This window comes from Nerophis ophidion, linkage group LG01 (assembly GCF_033978795.1).
Source record: "Nerophis ophidion isolate RoL-2023_Sa linkage group LG01, RoL_Noph_v1.0, whole genome shotgun sequence".
Lineage (NCBI taxonomy): Eukaryota > Metazoa > Chordata > Actinopteri > Syngnathiformes > Syngnathidae > Nerophis > Nerophis ophidion.
In genome coordinates, this window is record NC_084611.1 from 73,884,220 (window position 1) to 73,904,912 (window position 20,693).

At 41.6% G+C, this 20,693-nt stretch overlaps 1 protein-coding gene across 2 annotated transcripts in view; it reads right to left on the bottom strand.

The window, feature by feature from the left end:
- Positions 1-20,693, bottom strand: part of usp43a (ubiquitin specific peptidase 43a) — a 302,210-nt gene that overhangs the window by 62,293 nt on the left and 219,224 nt on the right. For both annotated transcript variants that reach the window (XM_061911002.1, XM_061911012.1), the window contains exons 10-11: positions 8,270-8,347; positions 7,878-8,007 (exon numbers count right to left, since the gene is read on the bottom strand). In XM_061911002.1, coding sequence (XP_061766986.1) covers positions 7,878-8,007; positions 8,270-8,347 — 208 coding nt within the window. The remainder of the gene's footprint in view (positions 1-7,877; positions 8,008-8,269; positions 8,348-20,693) is intronic.

Below are 20,693 nucleotides of genomic sequence, written 5' to 3' on the forward strand. Positions count from 1 at the left end.
ACCTATCGGGTTCTTTTGGCTCATAGGACTCCGGAGTCAGTCGACAGGTACCAACAAGCCAAGCGGTGTGCAGCTTCAGCGGTCGCAGAGGCAACAACTCGGACATGGGAGAAGTTCGGAAAAGCCATGGAAAACAACTTCCGGACGGCTTCAAAGCGATTCTGGATCACCATCTGCCGCCTCAGGAAGGGGAAGCAGTGCACTATCAACACCGTGTATGGTGCGGATGCTGTTCTGCTGACCTTGACTGCGGATGTTGTGGATCGGTGGAAGGAATACTTCGAAGACCTCCTCAATCCCACTAACACGTCTTCCTATGAGGAAGCAGTGCCTGGGGAATCTGTGGTGGGCTCTCTTATTTCTGGGGATGAGGTTGTTGAGGTAGTTAAAAAGTTCCTCAGTGGCAAGGCCCCGGGGATGGATAAGACCCGCCCGGAGTTCCTTAAGGCTCTGGATGCTGTGGGGCTGTCTTGGTTGACAAGACTCTGCAGCATCGCGTGGACATCGGGGGTGGTACCTCTGGATTGGCAGACCGGGGTGGTGGTCCCTCTCTTTAAGAAGGGGGACCAGAGGGTGTGTTCCAACTATCGTGGGATCACACTCCTCAGCCTTCCTGGTAAGGTCTATTTAGGTGTACTGGAGTGGAGGCTACGCCGGATAGTCAAACCTCGGATTCAGGAGTAACAGTGGGGTTTTCGTCCTGGTCGTGGAAGTGTGGACCAGCTCTATACTCTCGGCAGGGTTCTTGAGGGTGCATGGGAGTTTGCCCAACCAGTTTACATGTGTTTTGTGGACTTGGAGAACACATTCGACGTGTCCCCCGGGAAGTCCTGTAGGGAGTGCTCGAGAGTATGGGGTATTGGACTGTCAAATTGTGGCGGTTCGCTTCCTGTACGATCAGTGTCAGAGCTTGGTCGGCATTGCAGGCAGTAAGTCGAACACATTTCCAGTGAGAGTTGGACTCCGCCAAGGCTGCCCTTTGTCAATGCTTCTGTTCATAACTTTTAAGGACAGAATTTCTAGGCGCAATCAAGGCGTTGAGGGGTTCCGGTTTGGTGGATTAGGTCTGTGCTTTTTGGAGATGATGTGGTCCTGATGGCTTTATCTGGCTGGGATCTTCAGCTCTCACTGGATCGGTTCGCAGCCGAGTGTGAAGCGACCGGAATGAGAATCAGGACTTCCAAGTCCGAGTCCATGGTTCTTGCCCGGAAAAGGGTGGAGTGCCATCTCCAGGTTGGGGAGGAGACCCTGCCCCAAGTGGAGGAGTTTAAGTACCTCTGAGTTTTGTTCAAGAGTGAGGTAAGGGTGAATCATGAGATCGACTGGCGGATCGGTGCGGCGTTTTCAGTAATGCGGACGTTGTATCGATGTGTTGTGGTGAAGAAGGAACTGAGCCGGAAGGCAAAGCTCTCAATTTACCAGTCGATCTACGTTCCCATCCTCACCTGTGGTCATGAGCTTTGGGTCATGACCGAAAGGACAAGATCATGGGTAAAAGTGGCCGAAATGAGTTTCCTCCGCCGGGTGGCGGGGCTCTCCCTTAGAGATAGGATGAGAAGCTCTGCCATCCGGGAGGGACTCAAAGTGAAGCCGCTGCTCCTCCACATCGAGAGGAGCCAGATGAGGTTGTCCGGGCATCTGGTCAGGATGCCACCCGAGCACCTCCCTAGGGAGGTGTTTAAGGCACGTCCAACCGGTAGGAGGCCACGGGGAAGACCCAGGACACGTTGGGAAGACTTTGTCTCCCGGCTGGCCTGGGAACGCCTCGGGATCCCCCGGGAAGAGCTGGACGAAGTGGCAGGGGAGAGGAAAGTCTAGGCTTCCCTGCTTAGGCTGCTGCTCCCGTGACCCGACCTCGGATAAGCGGAAGAAGATGGATGGATGGATGGATGGATGATTTCATATTATTTGACAAGGTTGTTAACTGTAAGTTGGTTAGATGTAATTACTGGAACCCCAAATAAAAAAAAGTTACGACCCTCTAGTCTATATACAATGTAAATCCACTTGTAATATAGTCATCCTCACCACAATGGGGGGAACAAGTTTATTCCAAATCATCACTGGATGAATGTAAGACACACACACATGCACACTCGCACGCACGCACGCACGCACGCACGCACGCACACACACACACACACACACACACACCGAGCAGGATGACTAAAGCTTCAATGTAAAGGAGGGGTGATCAATTCAGATGTGGATAAAAGATAAAATCAATATTTTAATTTTTTTTTTAATTACAAAATAATGTTTTAGTCGTTTTAAATATTGTTTACAAACTCAGGGAGCATGTCTTTGGATATAGGAAAGCTTTGAGGGCAAATTTCAAATGACTTAAATGTCAACCAAAAGTAGTTTTTGGCCTTGTTCACACAGCAAGTCAATTATCATTGTGATATGTATCGGATGTTTTAATGTCAATGTGAACAGTACAATACCACATTTTTATCCGACCTAGGCCTGTTTTGTATGTGGATATAAATCAGATATGTATTGTACATAAGTTTACATTTACATTTTTGTTGATACTACACATTCTGGTATGAATCCATTACCAAGTTGTTACAGGGTCATACATTTGTCATAATTAAAGGCCTACTGAAACCCACTACTACCGACCACGCAGTCTGATAGTTTATATATCAATGATGAAATATTAACATTGCAACAAATGCTAATACGGCCTTTTTAGATTACTAAATTGCAATTTTAAATTTTCCGCATAGTGTCGTGTTGAAAACGTCGCGGTATGATGACTCGTATGATGACGCGTGCGTTTGACGTTTCGGGTTGTAGCGGACATTATTTTCCAGCCCGATCCAAGCTATAAGTAGTCTGCTTTATTTGCATAATTAAACAGTATTCTGGACATCTGTGTTGCTGAATGTTTTGCAATTTGTTCAATTAATAATGGAGAAGTCAAAGTAGAAATATGGAGGAGGGAAGCTTTTAGCCTTTAGCCACACAAACACATGGTGTTTCCTTGTTTAAAATTCCCGGAGGTGAAGCTTTACTATGGATCAGAGCGGTCAAACGAACAAGGTTCCCGACTACATGTCAACCGGCAGTTTCCGGAGAGAAAATGGTGGTAATAAGTCGGCTCTTACCGGAGATCAGCAGAGCCAGCGTCCTCCTGCAGCTGCCGTGACTTCCCTCAGAGACTCTGGCGTCAACACACCCGTGGCCACACCCTTCCACTTTCAGGTACTATTCAACTCACTAAAACACTAGCAACACAATAGGCAGATAAGGGATTTCCCAGAATTATCTTAGTAAATATGTCTAAAATCGTCTGAATCGCACCCACTGCAATCGCCTTTTTTTTTCTTCTAGTCCTTCACTCTAAATTTGCTCATCCACGAATCTTTCATCCTCGCTCAAATTAATGTGGAAATTGTCGCTTTCTCGGTCCGAATAGTTCTAGCTGCTGCTGGCTATGATTGTAAACAATGTGAGGATGTGAGGAGCTCTACAACCTGTGACGTAACGCGCACATCGTCTGCTACTTCCGGTAAAAGGCAAAGCTTTTTTATTAGCAACCAAAAGTTGCGAACTTTATCGTCGATGTTCTCGACTAAATCCTTTCAGCAAAAATATGACAATATCGCGAAATGATCAAGTCAAAATCATTGGCCTACCCACACCAAACATTTCCGATTCAAACCACAGGTCCATGGCAAACACAATAGTCCAGGATATCAGTCACCCACTACACAAATACATAATCCCACTACCATCAGGGCGCAGGTACAGAACAATCAAATTCCGGAGGGCCCGCCTCAGGAAAAGCCTTATCCCTGCAGCTATAGCCGCCCTAAACAGCAGGCCAGGCCGACCCGTCTGATAAAGCCTGTAAATGTGTTGGTCATGTATGATGTCTTTTTGTTATTTTTGTTTTGTGATGTGCAATGTCTATATGTTTAAATGTACGGCAGTGAAAATGAATTTCCCCACGGGGACCAATATATTTAAATCTAATGTAATCCAAGTATGACACATAGAATGGACCTGCTATCCCCGTTTAAATAAAAAAAAAAAATTTCAGTAGGCCTTGTAAGTTCTCCTGTGTCCAGGGATGTATTTCCTGAGTTTATAAACAATAAAAAATAACAAACGATTTTGAGATAAGAAAAAATGGTGATGTACTCATTGTAGTATCGACTATGTACGGCTCCTGTACTTGGTATCGTTACAGTTGATGTCTGTGTAGATCCACCCATGACATTGGTTTATATTAGGGAGCACTAGCTTGCTGTTAGCGGTTAGCTATTGTATCCTTCTACGCTGTGAAGTGAAGCATGTTGAGCTATTCCTCCTCCTGCAGGCATGATACTTGTAAACAAACGGTTTATTTGTCGCCATGTAAACTATGATTTGTGATTTTGAAGTAGCTAAAACACTGCCGGCTGCAGATGGACGATAGCCGCGAGCTAGCAGACCATGTTTATAATGCCCTTCGGTGTGAAAAGCTTCACCTTTATTGATTGTTTTCAAATCAAAATGCATCCATGTCCCCACGATTTGTCTGCTTGTAAGTACACCGTGCTTTTGTGTTGCCTAACATGCGCCGGTCTGCGCATGTCCGGAAAAAAACAAGTACCGGTATTTTTCAGTAGCAGTATTACATCGTTTTTAATTCAATAGTACCACTGTACTTTAGTAGGTCTGGTATACTGCACAGCCCTTGCCGCTTCTTATTCAGTATATTTGGTTTGTACTTATTTTTGTATTGCATAAACCTTTATGTGGTTAATAAACATTAATCTTTGTGATTAACACATGGTTTCATATCATTTGACACGGTTGTAAAGTGTAAATATAGATAATGTTAAAGTACCAATGATTGTCACACACACATACTAGGTGTGGTGAAAATTGTCCTCTGCATTTGACCCATCCCCTTGAGGTGAGGGGAGCAGACATAAAGATTGAATACAATTAAAATTAATGCAGTGTTAATATTTGAGTGGGCTGTGGGCCCCTCTGTCAAAAAGGTTAAGAACCACTGTTCTATAATAGTATATCTGTAAAATACTGTTTTTTGTGCATATAATCATGTTTCATCAAACGGCGTAGCGCAGTGGGAGAGTGGCCGTGCGCAACCCGAGGGACCTGGGTTCAAGTCCCACCTAGTACCAACCTCGTCACGTCCGTTGTGTCCTGAGCAAGACACTTCACCCTTGCTCCTGATGGGTGCTGGTTAGCGCCTTGCATGGCAGCTCCCTCCATCAGTGTGTGAATGTGTGTGTGAATGGGTAAATGTGGAAGTAGTGTCAAAGCGCTTTGAGTACCTTCAAGGTAGAAAAGCGCTATACGAGTACAACCCATTTATCGTTTATTTATTTATATATGAACGTTGTTGCCCTACGGTAGGGGTCGGCAACCTTCAGCAGACAATGAGCCTTTAGAGCCCATTTCTAACCAAAGTAAACCCACCTAGAGCCGCAAATTCTGCTTGATCCCTAAAATGACAATAACACTACTTTTAGTTACGATTCAGCAAGTATTTTTGCTCTGATTAGCTTTCTGCAGCAGTTCCAAAAATGGTCTTTCTTAATCTCCAGCTTGGTAATATTTTCCGCGAATGCTGAGTGTTTGCCCTGGAAATGTATTTCCACATTGCATTTTCTGTTGTTTGCTATTTTGTCCAAGCAAACAGGTGAACCACACTCATCAACAGTAACCCCCCCCCCCCCAAAAATGTTCACAAAGCATTAAATGTTCTATTTTCATCAGAAATGTTTCTTTTTTAGATTTGGCTTTTGCTAAATTACTGGGGGTTGACCGCAAAAAACAATGCAATTGCTTGGCAGCAAAAGATGACGCATCGGGGGTGTTATGTACATTTCGATAGACAAAATATTGCAAGATCACAAACTCTCTAAAATAAAAATCGCTACATTAAAAGACAAATAAAAAAATGTAATAAATTAAAATTAAGTAGCTATTATTTATTGACATTTTTTAAAAACCAATGGGAGCCAGGTGGAGGTATGAAAGAGCCGCATGCGGCTCCAGAGCCATGGGTTGCAGACCTCTGTCCTACGGGGAACTGGGTAACACATGGCACACAGACAAAGCTTAACCTTTTGTTACTATAACAATCTACAAGGTTAATATAGTTGGCTTCTCTTTCTTCCCCTTCATTTTTACTGCTTTATTTTGTAATTTAAGTTATCATTACATATATGTATTGTTGCATTTGAACAATTGTATGGTTGATAATAGAGGTAAATTATTGTTATTATTCATTATCAATTGTAACGCTTGGCTGGCATGATGATGCGGAGGCATTCTTTCAAGGATGCAGTCGGGCTCGAACACAGCGTGGAAGTAAGAAATACTAAATTTATTAATAAATAAAACAGACTAAGAAACAGAAAAACTTGCACTAGGCACAAAAGGCAAAACAAAAACTACTAGCATGGGAGCTAGAGGAAAACCATGGCATAGCGCGAAAGCTAGCAAGTGAAAACATGGGAATCAGAGTCGTTACCGTTGCGAAACACAAACTGCGTGTAACACAAACTAGGAAGCGAGAATGAATGAACAGAAACGGCAGGCTTAAATAGGGACAGTGATTAGCAAAAATAGGTGTGCGTCTGGAAACCGTGCCAGGTGAAAATAGTAAGCAACCATGTTGACAGAAACAAACAGGAACTAAGGAAGTCAAACACTAACAGAATATGATACAAAAAATGGAACAAACTAGAACATGGTGTGATCCGGGCAGCGGATCATAACATCAATAGTGCTATTTCTACTGGTATTTGTATTTTTATAGTGTAATAATGCTCATTGTCATTTGTGTATTATTATTTATTTTCACTAACTGCCTCTACTATCACTTTTACTATCATATGTGTGCATATCCTATTTGCTGATGTTGTTCTGTTGTTCTTGTTATTGTTGTGTTTGCTGTTGTTGCTGTCTCTCTGTCTTCTCCCCCTCTTGTCCCTGCAATTTCCCCCTCTGTCTTCCTCTTTTTCTCTTTCTATCCCCTCCTGCTCTGGCCCAAATAATAATATAAATCAATTTTATAAAGTCAAAGAAAAATAAGGCAACAAGAGAAGTATCCCACACTTCTTTTTTGTAAAGCAAATGTGTACAGGCGTCTACATCAACTATATTTTTTTGCCTGAGTAGTTGGACAGGACAAAACAAAAAAATAAAAAATAGAAAAATATTTTTGTACAGGATGAAAAAAAAAGAAAAATGAAGCAGCACAGTTAATGAAGTTAATTGTTAGAAAACATGTGTGTAAATTATCAGAAAACTTTCCTCTCTCTGAGTTTCCATTGAACAAATGAGGGCTGTCCTTGTTCGACCAAGCAAGGTCTTAGAAGATTCCGCTGTGTACGTTGGAATGTGACGAGAGGGGTTTTCTATTGTCCTCAATAACCTGCCGAAGCTGAATCCAGGACAAGCCCAAGCCTGAGGCATCTTCTTCTTTTGTCTTCAATGTGACCGAAAACAATGACTGTTTACATACTTCCCATTTCTGTTGTGACATGTGTTGTTGCGTAAACATTGAATATCTAAATAAAAGAGGAGACGAAAACCTTTTTCGTCAGAGCTTGGCGCAGGACTGTACAAAGTGTACAGTGGCCATGTTCTCCTCAGATCTGAGTCCAAAATGAAGTATGTCTCTGTTTGATTCCTTGCCTTTTGTCTTGTTTAATAGATGTCATCAGTGGTTGAACCTGACATTAATCACTTCCAAAATGATTGGGCATCACTCTACTGAGAATTATTACATCAAAGTAAGTTTGGGAAAGAAGAGCTAATTTGAAAGCCAATCAGGTAATAAAGCAACAAAAAAAACAGCAAGAAGGGTAAGGAACATAATGTTTTATGCTTGCTCTGACCTGCTCTTCTTTGGTATACAGCTGGAAACACTGGTCCAGAGTGCAGCTATGTTGCTGCAGGTGCTGCTGCTGCTGGTTCCTCACACTCTCTGCATCTTGTACTACTTCCTCCTGGATACTGCCAAACAAACTGACACACACACACACACACACACACACACACGCACACACACGCACACACAAACACACACACGCACGCGCACGCACACACACAGACACACAGACATACACACACACACACACACACACACACACACACACACACACACACACAGTTTTAATGTCACACTTTGCACGCTGGCCGTTTGAAGGAAGCAAACTAACTAATGCATGCTGACAGCTGTAATAGTGTTGGTGCATTGCGTCCTAGATCGAATTCACGCAGTGCTTACCAGTCTTTAAGCTTCTGCTCCCACTCAATTACAACCTTCACATGTGGAGGTCCCCCGGGGCCGCAAAATTTCAGGGCTCTAAAAAGAGAACGACAGAATACAGATCATGTCATTTTTTTTCCGGCGGTAACTCATTATACAAGTGTGCCTTCAAAAGCCCATTTAAAGTTGTTGCTTTTTGGTAACATTTGTGTGTGTTGACCGATTTTTCTGACGAAAAGCGAAGTAACTAATGAAAACAAACTCAAAAACTATGGTGAAACACTACCATTGACAAAGAGAAACGAGACAAAAATGTTTTGTCTAGTTTTTGACTCCCTCAGTTCCTGTTTTGAGCACCACTGGTTTTGTGTTTTGGTTGCTATAGGTGCTGACTGGTTTCACCTGCCTCTTATTAGTGTTCGGCACGCTCACCTGCAGCCGGGCATGAATCAGAAAGCTACGTATTCCTGTTTTTTAATAATGATAATAACAATAATAATAGATTTTATTTGTAAAAAGCAACTTACATTAAGCAAATAACCTCAAAGTGCTACAGTGTATTAAAATAATAATAATAATAATAATAATAATAAAAAGATAATAAAATACATAAAATATAAAAACTACAACAGCCTTATTGCTAGAACTAGTATGCATAAATCTATAAAAAACACTTTTTTAAAAAGAAGGGTTTTTAAGCCTTTTTTAAAAGCATCCACAGTCTGAGGTGCCTTCAGGTGGTCAGGGAGAGCGTTCCACAGACTAGGAGCAGCACAGCAGAAATCTTGGTCTACCATAGTTTGTAGCTTTGTCCTTGGAGGTTGGAGGAAGTTAGCCTGTTTGGAGCGGAGGTGTCGTGTGTTTTGCCACAAGTTTTCTTTGTTTGCTTCCATGCAACATGTTATGTCTAAGTATTCTTGATTCCTGAGCTAAGCTTTACCATTTCTTTACTGGTTTACATGTTAAACTTTCTTGTTAGCTATTCCGTTAGTTTCCCCTGCTATAGGCACGCTTGTTTTGTTTATTTTTGTACCCAGTCTGATTTATTAGACATTAAATCCTTGTCCTACCTGCGGAGTTTGCGTCTGCATGCTGGGAGAGTGACCCACGCATAAACATGCGACCCAACCGTAACAGACAGAAATTAAATCCAATTACCGTATTGTTCAGACTATAAGGCGGGCTTAAAATCTTTTATTTTCTCAAAAATCGCCAGAGCGCCCCATAACCCGGTGCACCTAATGTACGTATTAATTGTGGTTGTGCTTGCCGACTTCGAAGAAGCAGAAAATGGATAATCAAACTATTTGTTCATTTACTGTTAACATCTACTTACTTTTCGATAATATGTTCTATCTACACTTCTGTTGTTTGATACTTTACATACGTTTTTGGTATCGATCCAAGACCAAGTAGTTACAGGATCATACATTGGTCATGATTAAAGTTCTCCTGTGTCCAGGCACATAGTTCCCGAATTTGTAAACAATAAAAAAATTACAAAAGATTTTGTGATAATACAAACTATTGATGTAATCATTGTATTATTGACTAAATTCGGCTCTTGTTGTTATTATCGTTACAATCGATGTATGTATAGATCCACCCATTTTTTTACATTGAGGAGAGCTAGCTCGCTGTCAATCGTTAGCTGTTGTATCCTCCTACGGCAGGGGTCGGCAACCTTTACCACTCAAAGAACCATATTGACTCGTTTAAATAAAGAAAATAAAGGGAGCCACAAGACTCTTGAAATTTATAATGAAATAACACTGTATAGAGAGTTTTTTTTTTACTTTGTGCTATGTATAAACCAGGGGTCTCAGACACGCGGCCCGCAATTAAATATGAAGATTTGATGTTAGTGCGGCCAGTGAGTTTTATATGAATGCCCCTTATTAGCATCACACATACTATTCCTGGCCAGTGAGTTTTATATGAATGCCCCTTATTAGCATCATGCATACAATTCCTCGCGGTTTACAGAGTGACTATTCCCTCGGACGTCTGATGAGTAAAACCCAAACAACAAAAATAAGGGCGCGCTACGATGGCACTGCCTTCAATTCCCTCCACAACTTGCACAAACAGCTTACCAGTCAGGTCACGTGCTGTATGTAGCTTCTGTAGACGCACACATGCGACTGCAAGGCATTCTTGTTCAACAGCCATACAAGTCACACTGAGGATGCAAGTTTAAACAACTTTAACACTGTTACAAATATGCGCCACACTGTGAACCCACACCAAACAAAAATGACAAACACATTTCGGGAAAACATCCGCACTGTAACACAACATAACAAATACCCAGAATCCCATGCAAAGCTGACTCTTCTGGCTACATTATACAACCCGCTACTCCCCGCCCCCTTTTCTCCTGCGTCGGTTGAGATGGGCGGGGTGGGGGGGTGCGGGGTTTGGTGCTAGCGGGGTGTAGAATGTAGCCTGTAAGAGTCAGCATTGCATGGGATTCTGGGTATTTGTTATGTTGTGTTTATGTTGTGTTACAGTGCGGATGTTTTCCCGAAATGCGTTTGTCATTTTTGTTTGGTGTGGGTTCACAGTGTGGTGCATATTAGTAAGAGTGTTAAAGTTGTTTATATCACAACTCTCAGTGTAACCTGCATGGCTGTTGAACAAAAATACCTTGCATATGCCCCTTATTAGCATCATGCATACAATTCCTCGCGGTTTACAGAGTGACTATTCCCTCGGACGTCTGCTGAGTAAGACCCAAACAACAAAAATAAGGGCGTGCTACGATGGCACTGTCTTCAGTGCCCTCCACAACTTGCACAAACTGCTTACCAGTCAGGTCGCGTGCTGTATGTAGCTTCTGTAGACGCACACATGCGACTGCAAGGCATTCTTGTTCAACAGCCATACAGGTCACACTGAGGGTGCCAGTTTAAACAACTTTAACACTGTTACAAATATGTGCCACACTGTGAACCCACACCAAACAAGAATGACAAACACATTTCGGGAAAACATCTGCACTGTAACACAACATAGACACAACATAACAAATACCAAGAATTTTATGCAAGGTTGACTCTTCCAGGCTACATTATACACCCCGCTACCACCCCCTTCCCCTTTTCTCCTGCGTCAGTTGAGGTGGGCGGGTGTGGGGTTTGGTGCTAGCGGGGTGTAGAATGTAGCCTGGAAAAGTCAGCGTTGCATGGGATTCTGGGTATTTGTTATGTTGTGTTTATGTTGTGTTACATTGCGGATGTTTTCCCGAAATGCGTTTGTCATTCTTGTTTGGTGTGTGTTCACAGTGTGGTGCATATTAGTAAGAGTGTTTAAGTTGTTTATATCACAACTCTCAGTGTAACCTGCATGGCTGTAGAACAAAAATACCTTGCAATCACTTGAGGATTGTAATAGAGGTCTCACACAAAACGTGACCAGCCGGCACGCATACAATATTGTGTGACAGCGGGCAGAGCTACATGTATTAGAAGATCTTAAGGGTATTGCCATCGCGGCCCGCCCTCAATGTTGCTGTCCGAGTGAAAATCGCAGTACGCAAACCTAAGACAATTTTAGGGAAAGGCATTGAGGTCAGAAATCTCCCAGGGGAAAGTCGGCAAGTTTACAGCTGAGCCACACCAGAGTGATCAAAGAGCCGCATGCGGCTCTGGAGCCGCGGGTTGCTGAGCCCTGTCCTACATAAACCATATTAAAACAAAAAATATGTTTTTTTTCCCCCTCATCTTTTTCAATTTTTCATATATTTTTGAAAACGCTCCAGAGAGCCACTAGGCCTATGCAGACTTTGAAAGCCAAAGTTTGGAGACACTAAGGATTTTACCGTGGCAAGAAAGGACTTGACATGACTCATGCAATGTACAGACTTTGCAAGGCTAAAGTGAAGTATTTTGGGAATACTTCAAATCCCTGCGCTCAATTGGACAGACAACACCCAGAGTTATCAGAGGAAAAGGATCATCCAGGAACAACACCGGCAGCTGATCAACGCACACTTCACTACTTTACAAAATGACCGCCCAGTTCTGAACGGGCAAAGAAGATACCCAGATCCATCGCTTGTTTCATTGCAAAAGACCTGCGACCATACAGCACAGTGGAGAGAGAAGGCTTCAGGTTCATGATCAGAACTACGACATCCCATCACGCTCAGAATGTTGTAGCTTCACTTTACAGAGAGACAAAGCTAAAAGTTTGGGAAGTTGTGACTAAAGCTAGCAGAGTAGCTAGCAGACATTTTACTACTGCTTTTGTGTCTTGTTAAGGAAAAAAGAGACTAACTCGTATGTGAGTAATTTTTATTTTGGGCATGTTCCCAGATGTATAAAGGCAGCTAGCCTAAGCTCATTTGATTTATTAATTATTCATTTTGTTGTTTTACACAAAGAACTAGTTCATAATGAACAGTATTGTTGTATAATTTATGGTAAAGTCTGCGCAAGTTCTGGCACAGACTGGCAGCTAGCCGAACCTGCCAATTGTATTCTATTGATGTTACAGTCACAGGAGTTGAATTACTGTATTTTATTGTTTTGGTAACTGAGTGAGTAGTAACTAAGTGTCAAATTCAGTCAGACGTTAAAACGTTTTGTTCTAGTTATAACTTGTGCAAGCATGAATACAAACCCTGTTTCAATATGAATTGGGAACTTGTGTTAGATGTAAATATAAACGGAATACAATGATTTGCAAAAAATTTTCAACCCATATTCAGTTGAACATGCTACAAAGACAACATATTTAATGTTCATACTGATAAACATTTTTTTTTGCAAATAAACATTATCTTTAGAATTTGATGCCAGCAACACGTGACAAAGAAGTTGGGAAAGGTGGCAATAAATACTGATAAAAATGAGGAATGCTCATTAAACACTTATTTGGAACATCCCACAGGTGTGCAGAATAATTGGGAAAAGGTGGGTGCCATGATTGGGTATAAAAACAGCTTCTCGAAAAATTGGTCCGTCTTTCACAAGAAAGGATGGGACGAGATACACCTCTTTGTCCACAACTGTGTGAGCAATTAGTAAAACAGTTTAAGAACAACGTTTTTCAAAGTGCAATTGCAAGAAATTTAGGGATTTTAACATCTACGGTTCATAATATCATCAAAAGGTTCAGAGAATCTGGAAAAATCAATCAACGTAAGCGGCATGGCCGGAAACCAACATTGAATGACTGTGACCTTCGATCCCTCAGACGGCACTGTATCAAAAACCGACATCAATCTCTAAAAGATATCACCACATGGGCTCAGGAACACCAGAAAACCACTGTCACTAAATACAGTGCAAGTTAAAGCTCTACTATGCAAAGCGAAAGCCATTTATCAACAACATCCAAAAACGCCGCTGGCTTCCCTGGGTCCGAGACCATCTAAGATGGACTGATGCAAAGGGGAAAAGTGTTCTGTGGTCTGATGAGTTCACATTTCAAATTGTTTTTGGAAATATTCGACATTGTGTCATTCGGACCAAAGGGGAAGCGAGCCATCCAGACTGTTATCCACGCAAAGTTCAAAAGCCAGCATCTGTGATGGTATGGGGGTGCATTAGTGCCTAAGGCATGGGTAACTTACAAATTTGTGAAGGCACCATTAATGCTGAAAGGTACATACAGGTTTTGGAACAACATTTGCTGCCATCTAAGCGCCCTCTTTTTCATGAACGCCCCTGCTTATTTCAGCAAGACAATGCCAAGCCACATTCAACACGTGTTATAACAGCGTGGCTTCGAAAAAAAAGAGAGCGGGTACTTTCCTAGCCCGCCTGCAGTCCAGACTTGTCTCCCATCGAAAATATGCGGCGCATCATATGAAGCGTAAAATACGACAGCGGAGACCCCGGACTTTTGAATGACTGAAGCTCTACATAAAACAAAAATGGGAAAGAATTCCACTTTCAAAGCTTCAACAATTAGTTTCCTCAGTTCCCAAACATTTATTGAGTGTTGTTAAAAGAAAAGGTGATGTAACACACTGGTGAACATGCCCTTTCCCAACTACTTTGGCACATGTTGCATTTTTGTAGTGCATTTAATTGAATATGGGTTGAAAAGGATTTGCAAATCATTGTATTTCGTTTATATTTACATCTAACATAATTTCCCAACTCATATGGAAACAGGGTTTGTAGTTAAGCCAGCCTGATATTGAGTCACAGTGACGGGCATCACTTGTCAAATCTACTTTGTTGGGTTCTTTGAAGAAATAGCCGGCAGCCCATTTGGGAAATGACCTTTGATGTTGGAAAACAAACTTCCATCATAAACGAGGGTGTGAGGTTACTTCTAAATTATGTTTTACTACAACTTCAGAGAAGAGCTTTTTTGGTTGTCTGTTTAACATGCCAGACTGTACTGCAAGTCAGGGTCAACGAGAGATATTGGTACACATCGCTGTACTAATATCTTCAAGCTGTCAAAACGTGGACTATGAGGCAGTTTACTGCATGGAATGTTTTCCCGAGATGCAAAAGAACTGGACCAGACATGGCATGAAGGTAAATACATGATTTAATTATTACTATAAATAGTGTAAACAAAAGGCGCGCACAAGGCGGGGACAAAAAACTTGGCTGAGGAACAAAACTTACACTTAACGTAGACTACGGGCAGGAAACAAAAGACTCGCTGAGCGTGACATGAACAAACAAAAACGTACTTGGTAAAGCATGGAACTACAGTACGGCATGCAATGAACATAGAATGAGTGATGACGCCAGCTGACTACCTGGCAACTACAAGCTTAAACAGTCATGTAATGATTTAAAACAGGTGCATGAATCCAACACGTGAGACAGGTGAAATTAATGGTCGTCATGGTGACAAAACAAACAAGGATGCATAAAAACAGGAACTAATGGAGTTTTAACCAAACAGAACGCAACTAAACAAAACATGATCACAAAACATGACACATGCAGTGTTTCCTCAAAAAATTGCACTATATACAAGAAGGCCAAGATAATTGTACACTTTGCAGCCAAAAATATAAAGCAATTAGCAACTAAATAAATAGATAGAGTGGGGCAAAAAAGTATTTAGTCAGCCACCGATTGTGCAAGTTCTCCCACCTAAAATGATGGCAGAGGTCTGTAATTGTCATCATAGGTACACTTCAACTGTGAGAGACAGAATGTGAAAAAACAATTCAGGAATTCACCTTGTAGGAATTTTAAAGAATTTATTAAAAAATAAGTATTTGGTCAACCATTCAAAGCTGTCACTGATGGAAGGAGGTTTTGGCTCAAAATCTCACGATACATGGCCCCCTTCATTCTTTCCTTAACACGGATCAATAGTCCTGTCCCCTTAGCAGAAAAACAGCCCCAAAGCATGATGTTCCCACCCCCATGCTTCACAGTAGGTATGGTGTTCTTGGGATGCAACTCAGTATTCTTCTTCCTCCAAACACGACGAGTTGAGTTTATAGCAAAAAGTTCTATTTTGGTTTCATCTGACCACATGACATTCTCCCAATCCGCTGCTGTATCGTCCATGTATCCATTTTGGTATAAAGAAGAATACTGAGTTGCATCCCAATAACACCACACCTACTGTGAAGCATGGGGGTGGAAAAAACATGCGTTGGGGCTGTTTTTCTGCTAAGGGGACAGGACGATTGATCCGTGTTATGGAAAGAATAAATGGGGCCATGTTTCGTGAAATTTTGAGCCAAAACCTCCTTCCTTAAGTGAGAGCTTTGAATGATTGACCAAATACTTATTTTCCACCACAATTTACAAATAAACTCTTTAAAATTCCTACAATGTGAATTCCTGGATTTTTTTTTTCACATTTTGTCTCTCACAGTTGAAGTGTACCTATGATGAAAATTACAGACCTCTATCATCATTTTAAGTGGGAGAACTTGCACAATCGGTGGCTGACGAAATATTTTTTTGCTCCACATTATGTTTTTATTCATCCCACAATGGCGAAATTATATTGTTGCAGTACAGCTGAAAAATTAAACATTTGCAATAGATAGCACACTAACATTATGTATAAAACAAAACAAAAAACACAATTTTAACACCCTTAGTGCACACCAAGAAAAAGATGACAGTAATTACATAAGTGCCTTTTAAAGTCTTAGGGCTGTGGGTAGGATGACCTGGAGTAGCGCTCTTTCCTGCACTGTGGATGTGACAGACTAATTCTGAAGGGGCCACTCAGGGCCTCCACAGTGTCGTGCATCGGGTGAGAGACTTGGACATTATGGATGTCAACTATGTCAGCATTCTACTGTCGGCCACCTCTTCAGTGCTGGCTAGTGGGCAATCGGCTTTCCAAATCAGTTTATTAGGTCTGTTCCTGTCTCGAACCGATGGCGACGGTGGAGAACACCGCAGACGCCACCACAGTGTCGTAAAGAGTGCGCAGTAGGGACCCGTGCATGAGACTTTGAAGCTTCTTGTACGGAACGTTTTAAGTCTATAAAAATGGGACCCATTACCTCCCTTCTTGGCACTCAGCATCAAGGGGGCGGAATTGGGTGTTAAAGGCCTACTGAAACCCACTACTACCGACCACACAGTCTGATAGCTTATATATCAATGATGAAATATTAACATTGCAACACATGCCAATACGGCCTTTTTAGTTTACTAAATTGCAATTTTAAATTTCCCGCGAGTTTCTTGTTGAAAACGTCGCGGAAGGATGACCCGTACGCGTGATGTCACGGACTGTCAGGAAATATTAGCGGTGCACCACTCGCGGCTAAAAGTCGTCTGCTTTAACCGCATAATAACAGAGTATTTTGCACATCTGTGTTGCAGAATCTTTGGCAATTTGTTCATTTCATAATGGAGACTATAAAGAAGAATGCTGTTGGTGGAAAGCGGTGGATTGCAACTGTCTTTAGAACCGAGACACAGCCGGTGTTTCTTTGTTTGTTGTGAAGCGGAGCGGTCAAGCGAACATGTTTTCTCCACGTCAACCAGCATGTTTTTGGATGGGGAAATTGTGATATATATCTTACCGGAGAAATCATTGGATTATTCGTCGTCCTGCAAAAGCTGTGAGCCTGGTGGCTCCTCGGCTTCTCTCTGAAACACTCTGTGTTCACCGCAGCCATCCGACCTCGAGGTATGTCTTTACAATCTTAAAAATATCACTAAAACACTATTAAAGTTGCGATCCGCTACTTGGATCACCACATATTATTGTTTATACTTCCAGTTGTTGTATCACTCCATCGTTCTACCCTCTTACTTCCTGTTTAGTCAGTCACCATGGTTGCTCATTGATCCCACCTGCTAATCACGGTTTCTGCACACCCGTCACTTTTTGATTACTTGTCTATTTAAGCCGGTCCCTTTTCATTATTCTTTCTGGGTTCATGATTTGCTTTTCACGCAACGAGTTACGCCTGCAATACTTTCATGTATGTATATTCTCGCTAAACTTTTTACGCTAGCCATTGTTCATTCCAGTTCTCATGCTGAAGGTTTTGTTTTCTCTTTTGTGCCTACGGGTCAGTTTAGTTTGCATTTTGTATCACCTAGTTCTCATACTAGCGTCTTTGCTTTCCTTTTGTTAGCTCCAGTGTTTTGTTTCTTAGATCCTTGTTGTAGAATAAATCTGTTAAAACTTACCTTTGCTGTGTTCAATTTTGACGGATCCTCGAGGGATGCCGCACAGGCGTAACAATTGAAACAATAAGCAGATAAGGGATCTTCCAGAATTATCCTAGTAAATGTGTCTAATTACAACTGAAACGCTCACACTGCCGCCGGCCGGAGCCGTCGCTTTTTTTTTTTTCCTAGTCCTTCACTATCAATATCCTAATTCACGAATCTTTCATCCTTGCTCAAATTAATGGGGAAATTGTCGCTTTCTCGGTCCGAATTGCTCTTACTGGTAGTGGCTTCCATTAAAAACAATGTGAATATGTGTGGAGCCCTGCACCCCGCGACGTCACGCGCACATACTTCCGGTAAAGGCAGGGCTTTTCTATTAGCGACCAAAAGTTGCGAACTTTATCGTCGATGTTCTCTACTAAATCCTTTCAGCAAAAATATGGCAATATCGCGAAATGATCAAGTATGACACATAGAATGGACCTGCTATTCCCGTTTCAATAAGAAAATCTAATTTCAGTAGGCCTTTAAATCACAAAAATTGATTCCCGGGTGTGGTCACCACTGCTGCTCACTGCTCCCCTAATCTCCTAGGGGGAGGTCAAATGCAGAGGATAATCCCAACACACCTATTCTCCCGTCCAAAGGCAAAACCTAGTAACTCACTTCTATCTGATTTTGAGAAAACAAAGGAAAGCCAATCTATCTTGCTGCTGTCTTACAAAGATCTACAAAGTCATCAAACGTATAGATGTTTTCTTCAGCTTTCATTTTCTTGCCGATTGAGCCATGGATTGAATCTGCTCTCATGAACGTGTGCCCTTTCTCCAGATATTTTTTCACAATCTCGGGTGGGTCCCATTCTGCGTTTGCACATTGGGCAAGAGCCGTGTACAGCGTCCAGTTTTTATTTTGACCTCCACAGTTATCTGCCCAAAAGAGTATGCAAGGGGAAGAATCAAGAACAATACATTTAATGAAGGTGCTTGCAACGTCCTGGGCCAATCTTCCAAATATCCCCTCGTGCCATAATATCACATAATCAGGTTGACCGTCGGCCCCCATTCGTGCAAATGTCTCATTAAAGACAATAAGGCGACTGACAAAGAAGCTTCGATTGGTCCCTTGAGACACTAGGTTTTTCTGTTCTATCTACGCGGTTATGTAGTAGTTGCTAGGTCCTGCCATGCGCGTAACAGCTTACTTACGGAACAAATTACAATATCGCATACACTAATGTAAAGCATATTACCTAGGAACTGCAAAATTATTATCAGCTCAGTTTTGACCAAAATTTAGTTACTGGGTTTTGCCTTTGGACGGGAGTATTGTGTGTGTGACGATCATTGGTACTTGAATTGTGAGTCCGGTACAGTTTATTGTTCTGTTTATAAGAAATGCATGTTAAAACAGTTCATCCGGTAAGTACTCACTGCACTTCACTTTTTCCACATTTTGTTATTCCACAATGGAACACATTTTTTTTTTGTACTCAAAATTCTAACCAAAATGACAATGTTTTAAAAATGTTTTTTTTCGTGTGTGTTTATTTTGCAATTTGCAAATTGGGCGTCCATAATATTGTTGCTTGGACGTTATGTTGCTCCAAAACCTGTATGTACCTTTCAGCATTAATGGTGCCTTCAAAGATGTGTAAGTTACCCATGCCTTGGGCACTAATACACCCCCATACCATCACACATGCTTGCTTTTCATATTTGCGCCTAGAACAATCCGGATGGTTCTTTTCCTCTTTGATCCAGAGGACACAACGTCCACAGTTTCCCCCAAAAAATGTAAATGTGGACTCGTCAGACCACAGAACACTTTTCCACTTTGCATCAGTCCATCTTAAAAGAGCTTAGGCCCAGCGAAGCTGGCAGCATTTCTGGGTGTTGGTGATAAATGGCTTTCGCTTTGCATAGTAGAGCTTTAACTTGCACTTACGGATGTAACGACAAACTGTATTTAGTAACAGTGGTTTTCTGGTGTTCCTGAGCCCATGTGGTGATGTCAGTTTTTGATACAGTGCTGTCTGAGGGATCGAAGGTCACGGTCATTAAATGTTGGTTTCCGGCCATCCCGCTTACGTGGAGTGATTTCTCCAGATTCTCTGAACTTTTTGATGATATTATGGTCCGTAGATGTTGAAATCCCTAAATTTCTTGCAATTGCACTTTGAGAAACATTCTTAAACTGTTTGACTATTTGCTCAAGCAGTTGTGGACAAAGGGGTGTATCTCGCCCCATCCTTTCTTGGGAAGCTGTTTTTATACCCAATCATGGCACCCACCTGTTCCCAATTAGCCTGCACACCTGTGGGATGTTCCAAATGAGTGTTTGATGAGCATTCCTCAACTTTATCAGTATTTATTGCCACCTTTCCCAACTTCTTTGTCACGTGTTGCTGGCATCCATTTCTAAAGTTAATGATTATTTGCAAAAAAAAACTGTTTATCAGTTTGAACATCAAATATGTTGTCTTTCTAGCATATTCAACTGAATATGGGTTGAAAATGATTTGCAATGTATTGTATTCTGTTTATATTTACAATCTAACACAATTTCCCAACTCATATGGAAACGGGGTTGGTATATGCGATCATATCATAATCAGCTAAGCTGTGCGTGTGATTTCTTATTTAATGGAGAATCATCTAAAGCAGGGGCGCTCACACTTTTTCTGCAGGCGAGCTACTTTTCAATTGACCAAGTCGAGGAGATCTACCTCATTCCTATTTATAATTTATATTTATTTATTTATGAAAGAGACATTTTTGTTAACAAGTTAATGATGTTTAATGATAATACAAGCATGTTTAACACACATAGATTCCCTTCTTTCATGAAGA